Raw genomic sequence first — 27,213 nt, 5'->3', positions numbered from 1 at the left:
AATATTAAAACTTAGCATGGTGTGATGATCGTCTCCCCTTGCTTGTCCAATCAGAATTAAGTGTTTCATGAACATTGAAACATTTGGGGGTGGTGTTACCATTAGAAGAGTATAATTGAGGTTGTTTAGTTAGTTAGGCTCTCTCTCGCTCATGATGCAGAGATGCTGAGAGACTGAGATGCTGTCCGAGAATTGAGCAAATACTAAAGAAGAATCGAGCAGGCACACAATAGAGAACATCGCAAAAGAATCGAGGAAAATAGTGAGGGGTGCGACGCAGGCATTGTACCTAGAAGAGGTCACCTTTTCTGTCCTGAAGCCCGTCCTGAAGCCTTCGGTCTCCTAATCTGTCCCAGAAGACCCTGTACAACTCCTAGGTCAAGGGGTTGGTTTCCACACCATCCTAGGTAAATACAACTCTGTGTAGTATGCCATTGTACTGCTCTCTCTGATTTTCTCCCATTTCAGGTACTGTCATTTTATTACTTAGTTCAAAGTTACTGAATAATCTGATTTTCCTTCCTTGAAAGAAAACAGTGCTCGAACTGTACTTTATGCTTCTGGATTCACATGAAATTTATTATATAATCTTTTAAACTTTCTCGAGTCTGTGGTTATTTGAAGTATTTACGTGATGGTATTTACACCTAAACTGCTAACAACTAGGTCCATTGATCAGAAGAAATTATATTCGGACGGAAGGCATGGTAAGAATTGGTGAGGTAAATTTATCTCGCAGGCATTAGCACAAAAAAATTGATCCGGGTGGCGCTTACTAGCTTATGCATGAATGGTTGGGGCCCAAGCGAGTATGTTGTGTCTCTTTAGCTGGTAAACCTCCGCTCTATCAACCTCTTTCCTATTTTGCCACACCATACATTCAATTATTGCCAAAAAGATCTGGTAATGAGCGAAATTGGCTTACTATGGGGTCAGAGTTGTTCTTAGTGTAGTCCAGGTCTATTTCAATGTGGCAGAAACAAATCATTCAGAACAGAGCATTGTGAGAAATTGCCATCTTTCTTGCATGGTATGCCCCCACTTTTTGCTGAATTGCTGAATGTGCTTTGACTGAGTGTGCCCTGGACTCCTCCTGCCAATCAGGTGCCCAGGGCCTATGTTCCTTCCCTAAAACCTAAAAGCCAAATTGGCAAACCCTGGCCACATGTCAGCCCATGGTAAATGGTACCCTAGGTACCCAGGACCTTGTGACCAGGGAAGGCCTCTAAGGGCTGCAGCACTTATTGTGCCACCCTTAGAGGCCCTGTACCCTAACACAAACCCACTGCCCTTGCAGGCTGAGTGTCTGGGTACAGGACAAAACAGAGAGTCGACATGGCACACATTCCTGTGTGCCATGCCCACAACATACACTGCCCTGGCATACATCAGCCACCCCTCTAGCTGGGTGCCCTATGCCAGTGGTGTGGGCACAGGAGCATGAGCCCTGTGCCCCTACAGTACCCAGGTCCATTCCTGGGCACTGTAAGTGCAGTGCTGCCATTTAAGAGTATATGGTGCTGGGAGATAGTCAACACGAACTCCACAGCACCACAATGGCTTCACTGAAGACTGAGGAGTTCGCTATCAAACTCCTCAGCACATTAAACCCGCACTGATGCCAGTGCAGGATTTAATGTACAATGCACGACAGAGGGCATCTTAGAGATGCCCCCTGAACCTAACCTACAATCCACGTCTGGTCTGAGGGGCTGCCTAGGCTGACACACAGCAGATATATTGCTGGACCCCTGGGTGGAGAGCCATCCGCTCTACTGGGCCTGCAACAATGCACATCTTGGGCGAGTTGCTAGGTCTCCTCCCCCAGGATGGGCAAGGGGAAGCCTCAAAGGCATGTCGCCTTTGTGAGCTTCTCCAGGACACTTGCTGTACCCAGCAACTGGCCCCTACCGGTTCTCAACCCCCACTCTGGCGGGAAGACTGGCCGGAAACCCCAAAGAAGGACAGGGGGTGTGCCAGCCTCTGCCAACCCCACCCCTCACGTGGGGGAGGCGAGGTGAAGCACGTCCCCGGGCTCTCGCCATCTTGAAGATGGGGAGCCCTGCCCAATCAGGACTAGGCCACTGCCCCCCTCCCACAGGAGAGTGGCAGGATAGGGGGTGTACCCACCCCAGGGCAGGGACCCAGTGGTCCCTGTCCTTTACCTACCTGTAACACCCCTAAATTTAGTATTTAGGGGCACTCTGAACATTCCTTCCTTAGATCCCGATTAGAAAACAAGCAAGATCAACAAACCAGAAGACCCGCCGCGCAGCTGCTAACAAGAGGACGACACCAACTGACTTGGCCCCAGCCCAACCGGCCTGTTGATCCTTGAACCTGCTCCTGTGGAACGCCGGCGCCTTCAGTGGTCAGCAACCTCGAAAACCCTGGAGGACCCGACCACCTCGAGACTCTACCAAGACTGGGACTCCCACGAGCAGTGGCTCTGCTGAAACAGCAATACCCCTGGTGCCAGCCAGGAACCACGAATCCAGCACACTCTGCACCCGCCGATTCCAGCCTGTGCCCAAGTGGACAAAGACTCTGAGGACGTCCCCCCGGCGATTCTGACCTGGAATCCAGTGCCCAAGGACCCTCCTCGACGACCCAGACAACGCCTGCAGCCTCAGAAGCAGGGAGCCCTCCAACCGCGACCAGCAGGGGATAAGATTTTCAGACGTCAAAAGACACCCCTGCACCCGGCGCCCCACGGCGCCCTGTGCCCAACTCCTGGGTGCCTACCTATCCTCCAAGATCCCAACTTACCCCTCGAAGTGTTGGTCGCTCCTGAAGATCCTCCGTCCCCGAGCCTGCAGCCTTTGTTCACTTTCCAAGATCTCCATTGCAATCCACTGAGCGCCCGAAGGCTCAAAAGCACCCTGCACCCAGCCGCCCGAGTGGCCCTGGCAGTGCAACTTCTACTCCTACCTACTTCCCCATTTGCCCGGAGCAAGTGACCAGGAGCCCAGCTCCCACAGCCGCGTGGCCTGCTAGTCAGCAGCCACCAACCAAGGTCCCACTGCCTCCCATAAGATAACATTGGGCCTAACTCACTCTGCACCCGGCTGCCCCAGTGCCGCTGAGGGTGTAAAAACTGTACTTACCTGACCCTGGGAGACCCCTGAGTCTGTGCCCAGAACCTTAACTCTGCCAGTCGAGTACTTACCCAAAACCCGATAACTCACTTTTCTTCCATAGGGTAACATTGACTGGTTTCACTTGAAAATTCTTCTAAGTGTGGAGTTTCTAAACTTTAAAATATTCACCTAAAATCAACCGAGTAGCGAAAACGGAAATACTCACCTGCTATTAGGAGAGATCCCAGTGCTGGATCTTGGTGCCCAGCACTGACCCTGAGAAGTACTCACAACCGTACTTACCACTAACTCAATTTTCTTCCATAGGAAACCATTGACTGTTTTCTGTGAAATTTCTTCTAGTGTTGATTTTTGCAAACTACAAATATTCTTTAAAAATCGTACCAACTGTGAAAACGTAATTACTTACCTGTTTTAGATAGATGTCCCAGTACTGAGCCTAGCACTGGATTACAAAAGTAACGAGAACATACTTTACCCGTAACTTGAATTTTCTTCCATAGGAAACCATTGACTGTTTTTCTGTGAATTTTCTTCTAAGCGTCGATTTTGCAAACTTATAAATATTCCTTAAAAATCGCCTGTATAACTTAAACACAGTTTCTCAACTGCTTACAGGTGGTACACTAGTGCTGGATACAGGATCCAACACTGACCTAGAAAAAGTAACCATAACCCCACTTACCTGCCAAGTGAATATCCTTCCATAGGATAACATTGGTAATTTAATCTAAGTGTCAACTTTCAAAATATTGCTTAAAAATCACAACAGTAACTAAAACGCATTTACTCACTTGTTTCCAAGAACTGTCCCAGGATTGAATCTAGGATCCAGTCCTGGAGTTAGAAAAGTAATCAATTGCATATAACTTAAAATTCCCATTGAGCTCAATGTATTATTGTGTTTGAAATTGTGTTGCCTATTGCAACAAACTGTAACTATTGCATTCCAAGTCAATTGTCTTTTGCAAAGTATTTAACTAAAGCATCTCATTCTGAGAAAGTATATTTGGATACCTATTGTTGGTTCTAAAATAAAACAACTATATATTTTTATATTCAAACCATTGGCCTAGAGTTCAGTTGAATGTGTGAAACCATTTGCAGACTGAGTGTGTACAACAAATGCTTTACACTGTCCTCTGATACTGCCTTACTGCTCGACCAAGCTACCACTTTAAGAGAGTAAGGTTATATGTAACTTTAGCCTCTGCCAAAACTCTGGGGACTGTGGACTATTTGGGAACAGTATATATAGAGCCACTTTCCTACAAGCATTGATGCTACGGTATTACACAAGTTTGCTGCATCAGAATTGCATTCTCACTGGAGATCTTGTGTTACAGTCATAGGATTGTCTTAACAATAATGGTTTCAAACTTCAGTAGTATCGGATCTGACCTCAAAATATATTCCAAGTGTCCCTAGAATTTCTGAAGAGGCCATGTGTATGGATTCACATTGCCAAGAAGTGAGCCTGTAGTCCTTCTTGGATGATGCAGGAGAGAGGTGGGGAATTCGGCGTGGAAGACTTTAATGGAGAAGGCTGAGCCATCCACACTACACATGGAAGTTTGAGGGTGGCAAAAATGTGATGGGTGGCAGAGCCAAGGGTACAGGTTGGGAAAAAGATGTGACTACTGCCATACTATTAAGGAGGTGCTATGCTGTGAACAGCAAGACTGTTTATCAAAAAAACAGCCTGCGTTTCAATGAGAGAGAAGGCTGACCTCTGGAGGAAGAATAGCATGCTTGAGAGTGATGGGCTTGCCAAGGGGGCTTAAGTTGGGGGAAACAAAGCAGAGGCTATAGAAATAGTCCAGCTACTATAGGGCCTTGGAGTTTATAAGGGTTTCGGTTTGCTGAAAGTTGAAGTGCATTCCCATGTTTCAAAACACGGGGTCGTAGGGAAGGAACACTGAGACGGTAGAAGATAGGCAGAGATGTGGGTTATATATTCGGATAAGATTAGTTTGGATTTCAGAGAGCGAAGGTACATTCAGTTAAGATGGATGTGAAGTAACCTGATTTTGGCCTGGAAGTGGCGAGGAAGGGTGAAGTTGGGAATGGAGAAAGAGGTTTGGGTGTCATATGAAAACAGGTGATCTGTATGAAATAACAAGGTTAAGAAATCGAAAGACGTGGTCTAGAGAACAGAAAAACACAGAGGTCCAAGCTATGAAGTACTCCTTCTGCTAGAAGAGTGGCTGGTGGGGAGTGTCAAGTGGTGCTTAAGGACTGTCCAGATGGGACATAGGAAGCTGGACTAGAGCTGGATCTGAGATCTTCAGGAAGGCCAGGGGCACAGTTTGGTTATCCGTGTCAAAGGTGTAGGAGGAAAGAGAATAACAGGGCATGGATAGCAAAGTAGATGTAGGTTGAGACTCAAGTTAGAAACATCCCTGTGGAACGGAGACAGCCTAATCCAGACTGGAAAGATTCAAGGAAGTTGTGCGTGGAGAGAACGTTTATTGAACACAAATTGCTTAGGTATTTGAGAAGCACAGATTAAAGGGAGATTGTGCACTAATGAGAAGGAATCAATGAATTATTGCTAAGGAGAAATTGAATTAATGGCGGGTGTGGAAGAAACAGCAGCTCTCTTACAGCATCTGAGAAACATTCCCATGAGTAGTGACTGGTTGAAGAGTTCTGCGTGAAGAGCCTAACGCAGCACTCTTCTGCCCTGCGAGTCTGCCCTTCTCGCCACTTCCCAAATCCATAACTACAGGTTGCTTCCGCACTCAGAGCCCCTCTCCCAATGATTTTCGCACACCTTATCATTGACAATGACAAAGGGACGCAAAGCAATCCCTAACGAAGGGGTCAATATTCCACCAACCGGGTGTAAGAATCTTTACACTCCCCTTTCTCATAACCCTCCACAAGCCATTCAGAAACAAAATAATAATAAAAACAAGCTGTCGCTATTGCGCAAAGGCAGCAGCTTGTTTATATTTGCATTGTGCTTTCACTTTAACAATAGCTGCCGCCCCAAACAGCACTCATAGGGTTGGCCGGCAGTTTTTGTTAAAGTAAAAGCGCGATGCAAAAATAAACACGCGGCCGCCATTGCCAAAGCCAACTGAAAACAAATTGTGCTTACCAACTAATGAAGGAGACCGTGTAACGCCACAAGTAAAAGATCCAGTCCTCATGGGAGGTACCAAATGGCGACAAGGTGGTAACAAGGAGGGACTAACAAGCCTTATTATAAATCAGAAGCCAGCATTTACCATGGACAAAGACACCAGCCAATGAAAAATATGGGCAGAGAAAAGGCGAGGCTTACACACCATACTCTATTACTGCATGCCTCAAGGAGCGAGGAGCGCATGCGCACTGCACCGCTAGGCTCGACCTAGAAATGGCGATGTTAAAACATTCTCATGAATTTCTCAGCATCTGTGGTCCCTTCATCCCTTTTTAAAAATAGCAGAATCCATGTCAGGGCAAAAATGGAGAGACGGGGGCTGTAACACTCTAGCAGACCTATACCCTGCGGGATGAATTATTACACAAGAGGACGCTACAAGGTCCTTTACATTAGGAGGGACAATATTTGCAATATGCAAAGAGCTCAGCTAAGGCTCAGGACCTTTGGTTGACTTCTCTGGGCGCACCACAGCACTATGATACCCTGGTGACACTGCTAAACATGGCAGGGGGACGAAGATTGATTTCTAAAATATATAAGGCCAGAGAGCGGACATCCCAACTGAAACACTCCAAATCCAGAATAAATGGGAGGGTGTTCTGGAGAACCCATGACAACGAAGGAATAAATACAGGCACATGAGGGAGTGAAGGCGGTTAGTTCCAATGTCAGATTTAAATTATTGCAATATACCTACGTGCAACAACCCCCCCCCCCCCCAAAAAAGACTATACACACCATATATCAGACCCGCAGTGCTAGATGCCCACAATGTGGGGGCATTGAAGACGGACTTTATCCACATGGTCAATCCTGTATAGTTCAGACACTCTAATGGCACACGGTGCTGATACAAATTAAAAGGGCTACTAGGTAGGATATACAATGAAACAGGTATTTTTGGGGCTGATCCCCCTCCCCCACACATAAAAAACTTAGTAAGAAGCTTAGTGTACTCAGCCTATTGTTAGCAAAACGCTGTAAAACAAAAGGCTTGGGCTCAGATCCTCGGAGGCACTGAGACTGGCTTAGAGATGTTGCATGGGCGACCACTTAAGAAATACGTATGAAATATATCAGCAGGGATGATAAACTGGAAGATGACCTGAAGCCATGGGCAGCCATGCTATTAGACTTAAAGGATCTCCTGAACGTGGGTCTCCTGGAGGAGCCAATAGAGTGATGTCTGTGGAAGTCTTGATGCCCTCATGACAAGGGGGAGAGTTATGGAACAAAGAATGGTTCCAGGCATCCCTGACATTGCTTTACACCCAGTCCGAATGAGAATACCCCTGGATACATTTTAAGGGATACGAGAGCACGGGGGTAGTGGGGTTTGTCAGGGATTTGTTGATCTGACTGCATTGAGGACTACATTGTGATGCTGAAATGTAAACAATTGAATACTATAATTCCATCTTGTATTCTGCTAAACCTGAATACAGATCATTTAAAAAAAAAAAAAACATTAGAAGACACAAGGCCTCGACAAGCACTGCGACATGTGACTCCTTGTTCAGTTATTATCATGGAAGGAGGAATTGTACTTCCCTGTAGAGTATACACAAGAGTTTTGGAAACCATTACAACCCCAAAATAACCTAATTGCCTTTCACCCTGGCAAACTGCCTTCTTTTTTGTTCGAAAGGGGTTTTGGGGTGGTGCACCACCAAATAGGTTTGTCAGTAAATTACACCAAGTGGTCTGTGGTTGGTAGTCCGCGTCCTCCGGAGGACGCGGACTACCGTCTTGTCACAGATACGTGCACAGTGCCCTTATCATGGTGGTACTGGATGACTGAAAAGGACTGTTCACCCAGCACATCTCGTAACCTATCGAGAGACTACTTCTGGTTTACACGAACCCCGGCGCTATTGGATTGCACTTGCATTGTTACTCATGCCCTGACGAAGTTCATTTTTGAACGAAACGCGTTGGCTGAGGCTTTGTTTCAACAACTGAATTAAAATAAAGACTTTGTTTATATACCAACCACAGACCACTTGGTGTAATTTACTGACAAACCTATTTGGTGGTGCACCACCCCAAAACCCCTTTCGAATTCTCATTGACCTGCTTGGCAGTTAGCATCCATCAACGGCGGATGCAGGGGTGTTAGTATGCACACCATCATCTAATACTATTCCATATACATTGGGAACTCAGTAAGGAGGTGCAGTCATTGGAGTCCGCCGTTAATCCTGTTTGCTTTAAGATTGCCTTCTTTTTTGTCACTGTCTGGATTTACACAAGAATGGAAAACGTAGGCACTTTGGATTCTGGATTTGCAATGGCTCTGATATGCAAGTGACTTCCCTTTTTAAAATAAACCAGAGGCAAGCAAGTAAAGGCCCACAATGGCACCTGCAAGAGTCAACAGTTGATTATTTTCCTCCCATTAGCTGACCCCACCTGCACAAAGACTTTCTGAAGGAGCGCATGGCGGTCTTCGGGTGGCAGTTGGTTTTGTGTCCCTGCAACCACTACCTCAGGCACATGTGGAAGGTCGAAAAACAGGTACAGACACTTAACAAGCGTAGAGGGGAGTGACATCGTGGTCATGCAGTCCACAGTTTTCTGCAAAACAAAGAAAAACAGTTACCAAAAAGTCCAGCAGGAATGGGGCAAAACTAAAACTAAAGGGACAACATAAAACAGTGTTATACTGAAGTTGGATGTTTGTGGAAGCTGTACATTTGAGCTGAGAAATAACAGTCAATGACTGCACTGTATGCCTGTTTAAACATTTTGTGGTTTTCAGGCAGCACAATGCACGAGAGAAAGCATACAGCTGGGCTTGAATAGTCAGTGTTCTAGGCGGCCACAACAACAATGCAGTATTCAGATAGGATTTCTCTTGACTTCAGTAGACTACATTTAGCAAGACATGACATACGGACTGACGACGGAAAAACAATGTAAACATAATACATTCCACACACAACAATAGATTATAAATTACATTTTCAGATATCTAATGAAAAAACTACAGTTAAAGTTTAATTATGTTAGAATATTTATAAAATATAAATTATTTTTTTTTTAAACTCAGAAATTCACTGAAAAAGTCACAAAGTGAGCCTAAGGTTACGAAACAAAATCATCTAAAAAGCATTACAATTCGCTAATTGCGGTAAAGGAAACTAATCATAACTTGAGAAGCTGCCATGCACTGCTTATGACTTAAGATATGACATCACTGACGACTTGCTATATTAGGTTATTGATAGCAACAGAAGATGTTCCTATAGTGTCTATGCCCCTATGACATAAGCGCTGACACTGTGGTGATTTGTGAAGCTCATTTATTGTAGAGGGGTAAGTGTGTCTATTCTCCGCTGTGTACAGGTTTACAATGGTGCGACGCAGCACGCAATCCCGTCAGGCACCACGGGGTCACGTGGGTGCCTTGACGTCACATGTACAACACTTCACTGCAACACCACATATCTCCCCCTTTTATAACAACATGAGAGTAACATAACTGTCAACATTTTTGTTATAGTCTTGGGGGGGGAAGGGGGGGTATATGAGGATAGGATAGGTGTGTACTGGGGCGGGGTTACATTTCGAATTCGCTGTATTTGTTGGGACGTACCACTAACCTTCCTGTGAGGGTGCGAGTGCCGGAGGCCTGCCCCTTTTGTGTCTCAGCCCTTTGAAATGTGGTAAGTGTGGTGCTTCCTGCTTGATTCTTGTTGTGTGTACTCTCTGCTCTCAGTTCCGTGTTTGAATTGCTTGCATCATTGGTTTGCTGGGGTGTTGTGTGCTGAGTGGGATCTGTGCTGGTACTTGGCTCAGGGTGACCACCTGTCCCTCCCCTTGTGCCGGGTCGGTTGTGGTTCTCTGACGGGCAGATATCGACCACTTCGTCTTCCTCCCCGTCATAACCGGCGTCTTCAGCAGTGCTATCCTTGGCACACCGGAGGACCTTATTGCACTTTGCCATGCGGCTGTGTGACCAAATCTTTCCATCACTCAGGAGGGCGGAACGTGAGTAGAGTTCCTTGACTTGTAGTGGTTTGCTGTACTTGTTGTCCCTTTCTTGCAGAGATGGCCAAGCTTCACCCTGACCCAGTCTCCTACTGCCAACCAGACTTCTCGTACTCCGTGTCGCCGGTCATAATGTTCTTTGGAGATTTTCTGCGCTTTGGCTATGTTGCTTCTGACAACCGCCGGAGACCACTTGCTTTGGAGTTTCATGTTCATCCAAGCACGTCCTTGGTGAAGGGTTCCTTTCCCTCTAGGATCTTGAATGGGCTGTAACTAATGTGGGCGTTATCCTGTATGCCCATATCGTGCTTTTGAGTTCTGTCTCCCAATTCTTTCCTGCGTTGATTGCGGCTTGGACTGAGCCCATGATGACACGGTTGAAGCGTTCGGCAAGACCGTTGCCCGCTGGATGATACACTGGGGTGTGCTGCATTTTGATCCCGTTCCTCTGCGTGAAGGCCTTCCATTTGTCCGAGATAAACTAGGGTCCATTGTCACAGGTGATGACCCTTGGGATGCCTTCCCACAAGAAAGCGTTCGTAAGAAAGGCGATGATTCTGTTGGTGTCTGCCTTCTCGCAGATCTCCACTTCGGGCCATTTGGAGTACCTGTCCACGAGGACAATGACATATTTGGGCTCACCCCAGGCGTCACGGACGGGGCCCAAGATGTCCACTGAAAGCTCTTCCCAAGGGTTGGCAGGAGTGGTGAATTCCCCCATCGGGGGTTGTAGTAGGGTAAGGGATTTGTCTGCATTGGATCAGTGCTGGCAAGCTCACACAAATTTTCCCACGGAGGAGTCAATGACTGGCCACCAATACGGCAGCTTTATCCTTCTTTGGGACTTTACGATCCCCAAGTGGCCTTCATGGACAATGTGGAGGACTCAGTCTCGTAGTGTCTCAGGGGGTACTACCTTGTCCCCTCGGAGTAGGAAGACAGTGTCATCACTGAGGGATAAGTCGTCCCGTACCTCCCAATACTTCATTGTGTCTTCTGATACATGCCTCTTCTCCGGCCACCCTGTTGTGACAAAGGTTTTGACTTTTGACAATGTGCGATCGGTGTAATAAGCAGATATCCATTCTTGTGCACTGATGCTGCTCTCATGATCCTCCGTGAATGTGACTTGGTAGTCATCCCACTCACTGTGCACAGGTGCAACCTCCATAGCGGCTGAGCGACTGAGAAAATCCGCTACCTTGTTCTTTTGGCCCGGTAGGTATTCCACATCGTACACAAAGTCAAGGAGTTTGAGGGACATTTTGGCGATGCGCGGGGTGACCGCTGGATGTTAAGACCTTTATCAGTGGTTTGTGGTCCGTGCGAAGGCTAAAGCGGGAGCCCCATAGGTATTGTCGAAATTTGCTCATGGCCCAGGTGACAGCTAGCATCTCCTTTTCGATCACGCTGAATTTTTCATCATTGGGCTCGAGCGAGCGGGAGGCAAAGCCTATCGTGGTTTCTGTGCCGTTAGTTGATCGTTACGTCAAGACAGCTCCCAACCCCTTGTCGCTCGCGTCCGTGGTCAGGATGCTGGGGGCTCGACAGTCGAAGCCCTGGAGAGGTATCGCCTCGCAGATGTCCTGTTTGATGGCTTCGAACTCCCGTTGGAGTCGGGTGTCCAACAGAAGCTGGCTTTGTCTTTCAATAGTTGTCGCATGAAATGGGTTTTCGTGGCAAAGTTGCGGACGAATTTGCTGTAAAACTCTGCCAGTCCGAGGAATGATTGGACGTCTTCTTTGGTCCGGGGCTGGGGTGCAGCTTTGATCACCGCTACATTAGCTCGTTTGGGAAATATCCCCGTTGCTCCTATTTCGTGTCCTAGGTATGTCACTGAGCGCCGTCCAAACTTCCATTTGTCGAGTTCAGCCGTGAGCCCGCTGGCTGACAGGGAGCGTAACATCTCGGAGAGTGGTATTGTGTTCTTCTCTGGTCTGCCCCATGATTAGTATGTCGTCTTGGAAGTATAGGACGTTTTTGCTGGCCTTGAAGAGCTTATGCATGAGTTTTTGTAACACCGATGCCGCTGATACCAGACCAAAGGGCAGGCGACGGAATCTGTAGCAGCCAAAGGGTGTAATGAAGGAGGTCAGTTTCCTACTGGATGGGTGGAGTAGAATCTGGTGGTATGCCGCCATGAGATCAATAGTCGAGAACCATTTTATGTCCTTGGTCTGGGCCAGGAGGTCGCTAATGCCTGGTAACGGGAATTTGTCTACTAGGATATTTTTGTTTAATTCTCAAAAGGTCAATGTATAGGCGCACCTTCCCGTTGGGTTTCGGCGCCACGGCCAGTGGCGCCAACCATTCGGCGCTCTCTATGGGCTCAATTACGCCGCTCTCTTCAAGGCGTTGCAATTCTTTTTGTACCGCGTCTCGGCAGTTGAATGGGATGTTGTGCACTTTGTGGCTGACGGGTACGGCACCTTCCTTCAGTACTATCTTGTGCATAAACTGGGATAGTTGGCCTATGGTGCCTCCAAAGACGCTGGGAAAGTCTTTTCTCAAGGTGTCTTCTGCTAGGGTGTGCGTGTCATCTGTCATGAGGACTTGGATGTCGCCACTGGGATTGAAATGTATGCCTAGCGCACCTTGGTCAGCCCAAGCCAAGAGTGAGGGACCCTTTTCTGCGACATAGTTTTCCTGTGGCAACCCTGCCTTTGAACTCAAAAGTGAGGGGTCTGAACCCTACCATGGGGATCTTCTCACCAGTGTAGGTGACAGGGTATATATCTGTGGGGTGTAGCTGGTGCCCTATGGTGTTGGCAAAGTCTGAGTCCCAGACCGCCTTTTGTATAATGGTAAATGGGGAACCTGAGTCCGCCACCATTGAAACCTGGACACCCCCAATGGTCACTATGCACGAGGGTTTCTTCCTGGAGTTGCAATCAATGCCCCAAACCTGGTCATCCACGCATAGTATGCAGTCGTCATCCCTCTCCCCTTCTCCCACATCAGGTTCTGAGTCATACATGACACACTTCACTGATGTGTTGCTGGGTCTCCTCTGGCAGGCTTTGCCAAAATGTCCCACTATACCGCAGAAAGAGCACTTGACTCGATATGCAGGGCATCGTTTGTCGTTGGCCATGTGGGTGGAGCTGCCACATCTGTAGCAGGACCCCTTCTTGTCCGGTGTGGGTGGGGCTTGCGCCGCCGGAGCCCGAGTGGGTCGCCTGGTCTGGCGGTATGTTGTGGGAGCGGGGGGCTTGTCCCTTGTTCCAGTGGCATCGCTGACTTTGCAGATAGCAGGTTTCGTCTCTGCCTCCTTTTTGGCCGCAGCCGCACACCGTTTGGAGAGTTCAGCCTTTTTGACAATGGCTATGATCTCATGGAGGGGTGCTTCGCCACTCACCCACAACTTTTCTTGAAAGTTGGTGCTTGTCGTGTGCAGCCACATAATCGTCCACCGTTTCAGTCTCATTTTGTTTCCTCTGGAAGAAAGTGTACCTATTAATGGCCGTACAGATGACTGGCTGATAGTGGTTGTCTAAGTCATCCAACACGTGGTGGAACACATCTACCTCAGTCGTGGTTCTCTGTTTCTTTCCCATGTTTTCATAAACGTGCAACCCTTCGGGTCCTGGGTTGTGCAGTAGAATTTTCTTCCTGCGTTTGCTGGAGAACTCTTCTTCCCCTTCATCCTCCAACGCCGACAAGTAATTTAGAAAGTACCCCTTCCAGTCGGCCCACTTCATTGCCAGTTCCCCAGGTTTCGGGCGAAAGGGCACCGGATTTGTGACGGAGAAAGTCTGGGCACACATTGCGATGGGTTAGGCGCTCCTGTCAGACAGTGAACTCCCTGGGCGCGGACATCGGCTACTTTGCCGACAGGATGGCAAGCTCCACGGCACGATGGCCAGCGTGCTGGGGCCTTGGTCTGTACGGTACTTTGCCGCTGGCTGGGGCGCTGTGATAGAGTTCTTCGTGTTGTGGCCCCGCTTATGGTATCAGGCATGCAGAGGAACTGGGGCTAAAGGGATCCGCTCGTGCCAGAAAATACCCCGAGTTGCAGGCTGTACTTGCTGGAGAGGTGAGCTGCTGGGCAATGTTTTGCAGAAGGGTGCAGGCGCCGCCTCGTGGGCTTTTCCCAGCTTTACTAGCACGTGCCTGACACCCTGGCGTGTCACTTGCATTCATTAGCTGAGCGCCGGCGTCTTACCGCGCTCTTGAAGGCCGTGGAGCTGCATGCGGAGATCAAGGCGTGTCTGTAGACGCCGCGTGGCCGATGCTGGCCGTCACTCCCCCTCTCATGAAGGCCACGCCGACAGTGCGCGGTAATCCGGGAGATGCGGGCCGGAAAACGAGGATCTGGTGGCGGCTGGAACGGCGGGTTCGAGTCCACTCGTCGCCAGTTTATAGTGTCTATGCCCCTTTGACATAAGCGCTGACACCGTGATGATTTGTGAAGCTTATTTATTGTAGAGAGGTAAGTGCGTCTATTCTCCGCTGTGTACAGGTTCGCACTGGCGCGACGCAGCGCGCAATCCCGTCAGGCACCACGGGGTTACGTGGGTGCCTGACGTCACATGTACAACACTAGACTGCAACACCACAGCTCCCCTTCCCACCTTAGGGCACAAACTCACCATGTCCAAAACATTTGTATTTTTTTTTTAAGTTGCGGCCAGCAAATCGGAGAGCTTGGGTCTGTGAACCCAGCTTTGGGTTCACACAGAAGCAATGGGCAACGGGAGTAAAAGCTCCCTCGGATCCAGTCATCTATTGAAATGCGGGTGCATGGAAGGTTGGCAAACAGTTTACAAATCTTTGCAGGCTAATGGTTTGGGGTTTTTTGAGCATATACTATATCAAAAATCTATGAAAGTATTCCAGGACCTTCAGTGCATGACTTTGGCCTAAGGGCCTGGCCTGCAGCTAGGCAGTAGGCTCAGCCCGCCACAGGTGGCCAACCCCACTGTGCATTGAGTGCACAACAGGAGCTGGCAGGAGAGCCTGATCTTCGGCCATGTGCATTAGGGTTTAGCCACAGGGCCAGACCTGTGCCAGGCCCTGCATCCAACCTGCAGCAAAGGGCCACCTCTACTGTGTATGAGGGCCACAACTTTTATTTTTGAATGTTTTAGTATTTTATAAACTCTGCCATTGGGTTTACAAACCCTCACAGACTCGTTGACCCTTCTCAGACCTCCTTGGGGTTTGCAGACCCGCTACAGGGTCTACGAACAGCACAGGGGAGCCATCAAGAGTCCAACACACCTTGCCATAGGTTTGTGTGCCTTTGACCTGGGTCCTCTGACTTCAGAGGCTGCGCTGGGGGCCACAAACCCAATCTCAAAGTTCCCTTAGCAAAATCAACATTTCAAATAAAATCTTCTAAGCAGAGGGGGTCCCTTTGGACAGAGGGTAACACACTGTTTATTACAGTTGCTGAATGTGGGGATGGACTTAGCAGGTAATGATGTCACTCTTCTCCATCAAAGTTATTCTATTGAAGAGTCATTGCTATTTAAGCAGGTCTGTTTTAAGTCACTGTAACATGAAGCCTGTGAAAAATTCATTAAAATGAATTTTTCATTTCAATGGCACTGTAATATGGTAATACGGACTGTAACCTTTGCATTGTAGTAATAAATGCGCTAATGTCCGTTTAACAAAACAATTGCTAGAAATAGCATTTTTTCGGGACTCTTTTTTTTTTTTACACCAACACAATATAAAAATAGTTTCACTACTCCGCTGTCTTTCTATAAAAGTCCCTATCCATTCAGAAACAGGACGGCCTTCTTAGTAATCGCCTTCAGTTTTAAAAATAAAAATGTATTTTTCAATGCAAAAAAACACATTGCACAGTACATGTATGTTTTAATTGTATGAGTAGTTCATCGCTTGCAGGCAAAATATTTGGAGTCATGTAGCAAAGACAGTCACACCAATTGTAAGAAATGTGTGACCTGAAGAGTTTTAACAAATTCGAATTAAAGTAAATTTGACTTGACCTCTTGTAAAGAAGGGCCGATAAAGTCAGCACTCATTAGCAATATACCTTTTATACTAATAACCTGCTTAAAAACATAGTAATACTCTTCTGGTTAACAGTTTTCCTCTACCTGGTGAAAGTGGTACAAAAGAATAAATCAAGGGATCCAGGAACCAGTCAAGTACAAAAATAGTAAGTAACACGTATGAACATATAACTAATGACTTCATTATATGTTTTCAGTTAAGATTACAAAGATGCACTTCAAAACACCCATTGGCAAAGCCAGTAGGTCTCGCCTATGTGAGAGGTATTGGATTTGCCAATGCCTTTTAGGCATGTTGTACAGCTGCGTGGCTGCTGTTCAGCATGGCCAAAAGTTAGAGGCTTGGCAAAGAGTAGAGTGGTGTAGAGGAGAGTATAGTAGAGTGGTGCAGAGGAGAGTGGAGTGGCGCACAGTAGAGTAGGCGTAGAGTGCCCCAGAGTGGCATACAGTGGAGTGGTATAGGGTAGAGTGGCGTGCCACAGGGCAGAGTGGTGCAGAGAAGAGTAGAGTGGCATAGAGAAGAGTAGAGTGGCATAGAGAAGAGTAGAGTGGCATAGAGAAGAGTAGAGTGGCATAGAGAAGAGTAGAGTTGGCGTAGAGTGCCATAGAGTGGCATTATGTGGTGTGGCATAGAGAGGAGTGTTGTAAAGTGGTGCTGATTGGAGTGGCACAGAGAAGATTAGTATAGAATGAAGAGGAGTAGAGTGGCATAGAGCAGAGAGTGACAGAGTGGAGTAGAATCGCATATAGTGTGGTGGAATATAGTAGCAGAGTGGGGTGGAGTAAAGTGACATGGAGTGGTGTACTGTGGAATTGTGGGGGGAGAGTGGCATGGAGTAGAGTGGTGTGGAGTCATGGAGCGGAGTGGAGTAGAGTGGCGTAGAGTGGAGTAGAGTGGCGTAGAGTGGCGTAGAGTGGCAGAGTGGAGTGGCATATCGTGACACTGTGTGGAATGGAGTGGAATAGAGTAGAGTGGTGTAGAGGGCCATAGAGTGGCAATGTGTGGAGTGAAGTAAAGTGGTACATAGAGTAGCATAGCATAGAGTAGATTGGTATAAAGTGGAGTGGCATAGAGTGGTGTGGAGTGGCACAGTGGTGTAGAGTTATGTGGAATAGTGGCCTGGAATAGAGTGGAATGGCATAAATTAGAGTGAATTGGAGTGGCGTAGAGTGAAGTGGCATAGAGTAGAGAGGTATAGAGTGGAGCGGTGTGAGTAGCATAGAGTGGCGTAGGGTAAAGCAGAGTGGCATGGAGTGCCACAGAGATGCATTGTGTGAAGTGGCGTAACCTGGCACTGTGTCAGTGGTGTGGAGCTAAGTAGAGTGGCGCGGAGTAGAGTGGTGTAGAGTAGTGTGGTGTAGAGTGGAGTGGCATACAGTGAAGTGGCATTGAGTAGAGTTGTACAGAGTAGAGCGGCATAGAGTAGAGCATCTTAGAGTGGAATGGCATTGAGTGGCACTGTGTGGAATTGAGTGGTGTAGAGTGGAGTGGCCCGGAGTGGCACTGAGTGGAATTGAGTGATATGGAGTGTCACTGTGTGGAATGCAGTGGGCGAGGGGAAGAGTGGCGAGGTGTAGAGTGGCGAGGTGTAGAGTGGCGAGGTGTAGAGTGGCGAGGTGTAGAGTGGCGAGGTGTAGAGTGGCGAGGTGTAGAGTGGCGAGGTGTAGAGTGGCGAGGTGTAGAGTGGCGAGGTGTAGAGTGGCGAGGTGTAGAGTGGCGAGGTGTAGAGTGGCGAGGTGTAGAGTGGCGAGGTGTAGAGTGGCGAGGTGTAGAGTGGCGAGGTGTAGAGTGGCGAGGTGTAGAGTGGCGAGGTGTAGAGTGGCGAGGTGTAGAGTGGCGAGGTGTAGAGTGGCGAGGTGTAGAGTGGCGAGGTGTAGAGTGGCGAGGTGTAGAGTGGCGAGGTGTAGAGTGGCGAGGTGTAGAGTGGCGAGGTGTAGAGTGGCGAGGTGTAGAGTGGCGAGGTGTAGAGTGGCGAGGTGTAGAGTGGCGAGGTGTAGAGTGGCGAGGTGTAGAGTGGCGAGGTGTAGAGTGGCGAGGTGTAGAGTGGCGAGGTGTAGAGTGGCGAGGTGTAGAGTGGCGAGGTGTAGAGTGGCGAGGTGTCGAGGAGTAGGGTGGCGAGGAGTAGGGTGGTGAGGAGTGGGGTGGTGAGGAGTGGGGTGGCATAGAGTAGAGTCACATCGAGTGAAGCAGCATGGAGTAGTGTGGCATAGAGGAGTGGCGTGGATTGACGAAGAAGTGACATTGAGTGACAGAGTGAAATAGAGTGAAGTGGCATAGAGTGAGGAGGAGCAGAGTGGTATGGAGTACAGTGTCATGGCGTAGAATGGCATATACTGGAGTAGTGTAGAGTACAGTGGCACAGAGTGAAGTTGGAGTGGCGTAAAGTGGCATAGAGTGGGGTGAAGTAGAATGGGATAGACTGGCGTAGAGTGGAGTTGTACAGAGGAGAGTGGATAGCGGTGGCGTGGAGAGGGGTGGGGTGGAGTGGAGTAGACTGACAATGCATAGAGTGAAGTAGAGAAGAGTGGCTTTGTGCGGAGTAGAGTGCCACTGTGTGAAGAAGTGGCATAGAGTAGCGTACACTAGTCAAGTAAAAAAATTACATTTATTTAGACCATTGGTCTTTACACCACGTAAAAAAATGACATTTAATATAAATATTCTAAAATCCTTACAAGTATATCAACCAACCCCATTATGGAAGCCTGATTTTCTTGTATGTCCTCTAATTTTTACACAGTGCTCCATACATAAGTCATATTCACACAAACATATCCGCATAAATAATCCCAAAAATAGTAAAAGTCCTATTTTAAAATATTTTAAAAGATATATAAATGAAATTTCCCTAAAATCCCTGTACATCATAGCTTCAACCTAGCTTACAGCCAACCATTTTCTATTCCATAAAAAACCTTTTTACAGTATGCATATACTTCTCAATGGCTATTGATATTTCAAAATTTGCCATATCAGTGAGGAGTTTGATTGCTTGTGCACGCAACCTAGTACCATATTTTAATAAGATAGGGCGTAAAAACTGTTTCCGCAGAGCTAACAATTTTTGGCAGTCCATTAGGAAATGTAAAGTGTCGCATTTCATACCACACCTACATGTGCATTTGCCATCAGGTCGCATCAGTTCTGCTTTTATTTTACCATTTGACATAGCAGGATTGATACCAATTCTAAACCTTAGTACTTCCAATCCAAGTCATTGGTTAGGTAGTATATCTAGATTTAGGTACCAGATGTCTTTCACTCAGCTATTTCTCAGAAAAGCCACAGATTCTTCCTTTCTCAGGTACTCCATGTCTTCCAACCTAGACGATTCCTTCCCTAGAGTCTGAGTGCGCTCTTTGTTGCTTCTATATGCAGAGTCTGCAGATCAAATTTCATATCTAGATTTTCACAGATGGTGTAGAGTTTCTTTCTGGCCTCTTTGGCCCATTTGAGTTCACAATGCTGAATCTCAGTCTTACACCATTGTGACACTTCGTATCTCGTCCTGTCCCAAACCGTTTCCAAAATCTTAATAGGTCCACTTGCACCTGTACATTCTATGAGGTCATGCCCAACTCCAATCTAATTGCCTGAATCATATATGAGCTAGGCAATGACATTAAATATTTTATGCATTTTCCTTCCTCCCAACCCCAATTGCTTGTACCGCCTAAGCAGAGAATTTCTGCTCCATACTGTAGTTGCGGAGGTATCATTGCGTTGTAGGCCTTTAACAATGGTCTATGGGACATGTCACCATTGCTGCGATGAAATTTTTTCAGCCCACACACAGATGTATGGGCTTTTGCTTTCTGTGCCTCCAAGTGCGTGCACCACTTTAGAAACTTGTCAAACCAGATCCAAAAGGTATTTGTACTCATTAACAATCTCTAATTTGGTTTGTCCCAAATGCCAATTAAACTTCAGGTCTCTCGTCCCAAAACACAGGATTTTAGTTTTATCCATGTTTACTGTTAGATGTTTTGCCACACAATAGATGCTAAATGCGTTTAGCTTCCTCTGCAGTCCTATCTCTGTCTGATCGAAAATTACTAAATCGTCGGCATACAGTAAACAGGATAATTGTTTCCCATTCACTTTTGGGCTAGCACTTCTATCTGCCGCCAGAATAGATGGCAGATATGCTAAGAATAGGGCGAAAAGTAGCAGGGCCAGTACACAATCTTGTCTTAGGCCATTATTAATCGAAATTTCAGGTGTCAAACCCCCAGCCATGTCCTTAATAACCTGGGCCCAATTCGGACTATGCAGCTCCTGTATTAATATTAAGAAATCCTCAGGAACATCATACCTTCTCCGGGTCTCCCATAAGCATTTCTTATCCACCAGGTCAAAGGCCGCCCGGACGTCTACAAAGCAGCAATACAGCCTACCTTGCTGTTCCATAGACTTCCGCGCCACCGCCCATAGGGCGAAGCAGTGGTCAATCGTATAGTGTCCCTCTTTAAATTCTCCTTGTTCCGTTGGCACAATCTACTGCTGCTCCACCCAATCCTTCAATCTGCACAGGATTATTTTGGCAAAAACCTTCTCACCAATATCCAGCAGATTGATCAATCTGTAATTCTCTGGGGCCTTCCTGTCACTTTTCTTATATATTGGTCTAATTACTGCCCCCCTCCAGGATTTGGGGATATGACCAGAGTCTAATATGGCTGAGAACATATGGGATAGGAATTTAGCCCACCAGTTTAGCTGTGATTTAATTATGATAGCAGGTAAGTTGTCGGGCCCTGCTGCACGAGTTAAATTAAACTTCCCTATTATATCCTTTACTTTTTCTACTGTAAAGGATGTTTTTAGCTCTTCTACAGCCCCTCTCCAGTGAGATTATTTTTGCTTATTGTGGGCACTTCACTTGCCTCATTTAGTTCTCCTAAATACTCCTCCCAAGCTGCTTCGTTCACTACGCAGCTCATGGTCCCTGGGGTCCGACCCGAGGTATCCTCTATCGACTTCCAAAATCCTTTTACATTTTTTGCTTCAATTGTTTCCAGCAAGTTTTCCAAACATTTTTCTTTAAATATCCTCTTTTTGTTCCTGACTAGCGTTTTGTATTTTTTTCTCAGTTTAATCAGGTTGGCCAGTCTACCCTGGCCCTACCTTATCCTCAGACATCTCTCTACTCTCTGTATTAACCTTTTCTTGTCCTTGCACTCTAGATTGAACCACCTTAATTGCCTTCCTTGTATAGGTAGCATGTCTGTGGTACCAACTTTCTTGCTTTTTAGTTCTACTCTAAGGCATTGTACAACCTGTTTTCTTTTTTCCACAAACCATGCTACTTTCTGATCCTTAGCACATTCCATATTTGATTTCTGTTGAAAACCTGCCAGTTTCTCTAAGTATTCATCTGTTAGTTTTGTAGTCAGGCGTTTAGGATATACCATTTGTTGGGGAAGGACTATTGTGCGGTGACTTATTGGCCCCCTTAATTCTTACCCCTACCCCCCCAGTCAAAAAATAAAGTTCAAAACATGACATTTAATATAAATATTCTAAAATCACTAGAGTGGCGTGGAGTAGAGTGAGACAGTGGTATAGAGTGGAGCGCCGTAGAATGGAATGTTGTAGGGTAGAGTGGCACACAGAAGAGTGGAGTAGAGTGATGTAGAGTGCCATGGAGTGGCATTGTGCAGAGTGGTGTGGAGTGGCATTAAGTAGCGTAGAATGGAGTGGAGTGGCACAGAGTAGATTGGTATAGAGCAGAGTGGCATAGAGCAGAGTGTTATAGAGGCACTGTGTAGACTAAAGTGGAAAGAGTGGAGTGGTGTAGAAAAGAGTGGCGCAGAGTAGGGCGCTGCAGAGTAGAGTGTGTGGGGTGGTGTAACGCGGTGCAGAGTGGCGCAGAGACGTGTGGAGTAGCAGCATAGAGTGAAGTGGCACAGGATAGAGTGGTATAGGGTGGCTCAGAGTGGCACTGCATGAAATGGAGTGGCGCAGAGTGGCACTGTGTGAAGTGGCACATAGAGTGGGGTAGAGTAAAGTGGCACATAGTAGAGTGGGGTAGAGTAAAGTGGCATTGAGTAAAGGGGTGCAGAGTAAAGGGGCGTAAAGCAGAGTGAGGTGGAGCAGAGTAGCAGAGTGGGGTGGAGCAGAGTGGGGTGGAGCAGAGTGGGGTGGAGCAGAGTGGGGTGGAGCAGAGTGGGGTGGAGCAGAGTGGGGAGGAGCAGAGTGGGGAGGAGCAGAGTGGGGAGGAGCAGAGTGGGGAGGAGCAGAGTGGGGAGGAGCAGAGTGGGGAGGAGCAGAGTGGGGAGGAGCAGAGTGGGGAGGAGCAGAGTGGGGAGGAGCAGAGTGGGGAGGAGCAGAGTGGGGAGGAGCAGAGTGGGGAGGAGCAGAGTGGGGAGGAGCAGTGTGGGGAGGAGCAGTGTGTCAGAGCAGAGGGGCGTAGGGAGGTGCAGAGTGGGGTGGCGCAGAGTAGTGTCTCAAAGCAGAGTGTCGGTATGGAGACGTGGAGTGGCATAGTGTGACATGTCAGAGTGGGGGCGTGTCAGAGTGGGGGCGTGTCAGAGTGGGGGCGTGTCAGAGTGGGGGCGTGTCAGAGTGGGGGCGTGTCAGAGTGGGGGCGTGTCAGAGTGGGGTGGCGTATAGTGGACTTACATAGAGTGGAGTGGCGTAAAGTGGCATAGAGTGGGTGGAGTAGAATGATGAGAAGAGTGGCACACAGAAGGGAGGCACAGAGAAGAGTGGCAATGTGTAGAGTAGAGTGGCATAGAGTCACAAAGTGAAATGGAGTAGGGTGGTTTATAGTGGAGTGTCTTAGGAGTGGAGTGTCTTAGGTTAGAGTGGTGCAGAGTAGAGTGGCGTAAAGTGCCACAGTGCGTCACTGTGTGGAGTGACATATAGTAACGCAGAATGGAGTGGCATAGAGTGGAACAGAGTAGATTATTATAGAGTGGAAAGGCAGAGTGGGGTTGAGTAGAATGGCAGAGTGGGTAGCGTGGCATGGAGTGAAGTGGCAGAGTAGTGTGGAGTGGGAGAGAGTACACTGTTGTAGAGTGAATTGGAGTGGTGTAGACTGAAGTAGAGTGGTATAAAGTATAACAGCATAAAGTGGTGTAGAGTGTCATATTGTAGAGTGGCATTGTGTGGAATGGAGTGGTGTGGAGAGGCGTAGAATAAAATGGCATAGAGTGGTGTAGAGCAGCGCAGAGTAGGGTAGACTGGAGTAGAGTGGCATGGAGTACAGTAAGAGTGGCGTGGCATAGCTTAGAGATAGAGTGAAGTGGTGTGGAGAGAAGTGGCATAGATTACTGTGGTATATAGTGGAGTAGGTTAAGCAGGGTGGCATAGAGGGCACTGTGTAGACTAGATTGGTATAGAGCTGAGTGGGATAAAATAGAGTGGCACAGAGTGGGTGGAGCAGAGTGGCGTGGTGTAGAGTAGTGACATGGCATGAAGCAGAGTGGTATAAAGTAGCATGGAGTGGATTGGCATAAAGTACAGTGCTATATACTTAAGTAGAGTGGCATAGTGTGAAGTGGCGTAGAGTGGTGTAAAGTGTCATACGAAGGCAGTGGAGTGGAACAGAGTGGAGTGACAGAGTAGCACCTTTTTAGAATGCAGTGACAGGGAGTGGATTGGCAATGTGGCGTGGCACAAAGTGGCGTGGAGTAGAGTGGCGTGGAGTAGAGTGGCGTGGAGTAGAGTGGCGTGGAGTAGAGTAGAGTAGAGTAGAGTGGCGTGGAGTAGAGTAGAGTAGAGTAGAGTGGCGTGGAGTAGAGTAGAGTAGAGTAGAGTGGCGTGGAGTAGAGTAGAGTAGAGTGGCGTGGAGTAGAGTGGCGTGGAGTAGAGTGGCGTGGAGTAGAGTGGCGTGGAGTAGAGTGGCGTGGAGTAGAGTAGAGTAGAGTGGCGTGGAGTAGAGTGGCGTGGAGTAGAGTGGCGTGGAGTAGAGTAGAGTAGAGTGGCGTGGAGTAGAGTGGCGTGGAGTAGAGTGGCGTGGAGTAGAGTAGAGTAGAGTGGCGTGGAGTAGAGTAGAGTAGAGTGGCGTGGAGTAGAGTAGAGTGGCGTGGAGTAGAGTGGCGTGGAGTAGAGTAGAGTAGAGTGGCGTGGAGTAGAGTAGAGTAGAGTGGCGTGGAGTAGAGTAGAGTAGAGTGGCGTGGAGTAGAGTGGCGTGGAGTAGAGTGGCGTGGAGTAGAGTGGCGTAGAGTGGCGTGGAGTAGAGTAGAGTGGCGTGGAGTAGAGTAGAGTGGCGTGGAGTAGAGTAGAGTGGCGTGGAGTAGAGTAGAGTGGCGTGGAGTAGAGTAGAGTGGCGTGGAGTAGAGTAGAGTGGCGTGGAGTAGAGTGGCGTGGAGTAGAGTGGCGTGGAGTAGAGTGGCGTGGAGTAGAGTGGCGTGGAGTAGAGTGGCGTGGAGTAGAGTGGCGTGGAGTAGAGTGGCGTGGAGTAGAGTGGCGTGGAGTAGAGTGGCGTGGAGTAGAGTGGCGTGGAGTAGAGTGGCGTGGAGTAGAGTAGAGTAGAGTGGCGTGGAGTAGAGTAGAGTAGAGTGGCGTGGAGTAGAGTAGAGTGGCGTGGAGTAGAGTGGCGTGGAGTAGAGTAGAGTAGAGTGGCGTGGAGTAGAGTAGAGTAGAGTGGCGTGGAGTAGAGTAGAGTAGAGTGGCGTGGAGTAGAGTGGCGTGGAGTAGAGTGGCGTGGAGTAGAGTGGCGTAGAGTGGCGTGGAGTAGAGTAGAGTGGCGTGGAGTAGAGTAGAGTGGCGTGGAGTAGAGTAGAGTGGCGTGGAGTAGAGTAGAGTGGCGTGGAGTAGAGTAGAGTGGCGTGGAGTAGAGTAGAGTGGCGTGGAGTAGAGTGGCGTGGAGTAGAGTGGCGTGGAGTAGAGTGGCGTGGAGTAGAGTGGCGTGGAGTAGAGTGGCGTGGAGTAGAGTGGCGTGGAGTAGAGTGGCGTGGAGTAGAGTGGCGTGGAGTAGAGTGGCGTGGAGTAGAGTGGCGTGGAGTAGAGTGGCGTGGAGTAGAGTGGCGTGGAGTAGAGTGGCGTGGAGTAGAGTGGCGTGGAGTAGAGTGGCGTGGAGTAGAGTGGCGTGGAGTAGAGTGGCGTGGAGTAGAGTGGCGTGGAGTAGAGTGGCGTGGAGTAGAGTGGCGTGGAGTAGAGTGGCGTGGAGTAGAGTGGCGTGGAGTAGAGTGGCGTGGAGTAGAGTGGCGTGGAGTAGAGTGGCGTGGAGTAGAGTGGCGTGGAGTAGAGTGGCGTGGAGTAGAGTGGCGTGGAGTAGAGTGGCGTGGAGTAGAGTGGCGTGGAGTAGAGTGGCGTGGAGTAGAGTGGCGTGGAGTAGAGTGGCGTGGAGTAGAGTGGCGTGGAGTAGAGTGGCGTGGAGTAGAGTGGCGTGGAGTAGAGTGGCGTGGAGTAGAGTGGCGTGGAGTAGAGTGGCTTATAATAGAGTAGAGAGACATACAGTAAAGTGGCGTGAACTGACGTAGAGTGTAGTGGCGAAGGGAAGAGTAGTATAGTTGAGGGTTTAGGTAACTAAAGTGTCAACAGAGATGGCGTACAGTGTGAAAGCAACATAAATAAGAAGCTGTATGCCTGTGTTTAAAGAAGGAAAACACATTGCACGTCCAGGAATGATACCAAAACGCTTATAAATTCAAAAAAGGAGCTAAATCAAAAAGAGATGGAAGCCTAAGGGAGCTAGGCAATCAAAAGACTGCAAATGAGCGTGACAACAAAAACAAGTAATGGTATGTAGTGGGTGGGTTGAGAGCCCACAGAATTTGAAAGAATATGCCTCACAGCGAATGCACTGTGTAGGCGAGACCTAAACATTAGTGGAAACTATGAATCACAAACCCTGTTTTTCGAGCAAGGAGAATATTTCTAACTATTTCTACAACGGCATAAGAAAGGTATTTAGCCCACAACCGTTCCGTGTACCACTCTCGAATGCATGTCTTGTCCATACAAAGGGCTGAAAATGTGACTAGCAGATGTAAACATTGTAGCATGTATTGCATCCTTAACCCTTTCGATGCGCATGACGGAGCGGTTCCGTCATGCGCATCGGTCGCGCTGTGCGCATGACGGAACCGCTCCGTCACGGCCCCGCCCGTGCAACGAACCCTTCAGCACGGCGCGGTAATCCGCGCCGCGCTGAAGGGGTTAAGCAGGCAGGCTAAGCAACAGTTGTTGCTTAGTTCCTCAAAACCTGATTTATCTGGGGATGAGTATGGAAAATTGCTGGTTGCCGAACCTTGCAATTTCCCTAAACTGGCAAAGAGGCCCTTCTAATGGTCTCACCACCACTCTTTTGGCATATGTGCTGGAATGGCACTCACCTAGGGTTATCAGAATCTATATGATAGTTACTCTATTATGGTCACTAAAATTGATTTCACTGTAGCATTCCACACATCTCCAAAGTACCAATAAATATTTGGAGGGCAGGGGGTGCAAGAGTATGTAGTTAGCTTTAAATGGCTTTCCATCCTGCAAAAACGCATAGGGCCTCGCTGATTTCCAGTTAACCTTGTAGGGGGCAGTAATTACTATTCTCCTCAACAGTCTACATTTTATTTAAAAAATACAAACGAGTCAATCACAGGCTAATTCATTGCATGCAAGTCTGCCCCAAACTCACACTACACACGAGGCTTAGCAAATACTGGGGAGTACTGTGAAGGAAACAGTATTTACGCTAACTGCTTCAAATGTGAGATTCCCCATAGGGTCGATATGATGCATAATTGGGGACAAAATCTTGCAGAAATTTCGAACCACAATGTGCAACAGAACATAAACTAAAGACGTTACATCAAGTACAGTTTTACATCTTACAAAAACAATAATTAAAATTCACATGCGACTTAAGAAATCCTATTCAACACAAACCTTGAGCTGACATTCCATTTGTTTCTAAGTTCCGTCAATAAAACAGGGAGGAGCCATTCTATCACTAGTTCATAACTAGTACGAAACAACCACTCTTCTGAGCCCCTATCACTGCAAAATAGGCAACTGACA

General features: G+C 47.8%; 1 protein-coding gene across 10 annotated transcripts in view; it reads right to left on the bottom strand.

Annotated features, from left to right (window-relative positions):
- Positions 1–27,213, bottom strand: part of WDFY3 (WD repeat and FYVE domain containing 3) — a 1,391,721-nt gene that overhangs the window by 1,034,605 nt on the left and 329,903 nt on the right. For all 10 annotated transcript variants that reach the window (XM_085636566.1, XM_085636564.1, XM_085636563.1 and 7 more), the window contains one exon: positions 8,671–8,835. In XM_085636566.1, coding sequence (XP_085492692.1) covers positions 8,671–8,835 — 165 coding nt within the window. The remainder of the gene's footprint in view (positions 1–8,670; positions 8,836–27,213) is intronic.

The sequence above is a fragment of the Triturus cristatus genome, chromosome 2_1 (assembly GCF_964204655.1).
Source record: "Triturus cristatus chromosome 2_1, aTriCri1.1, whole genome shotgun sequence".
NCBI classification, from domain to species: domain Eukaryota; kingdom Metazoa; phylum Chordata; class Amphibia; order Caudata; family Salamandridae; genus Triturus; species Triturus cristatus.
The sequence above is the reverse complement of the archived record's forward strand: the minus strand, read 5'-3'. Positions and strand labels throughout refer to the sequence as shown.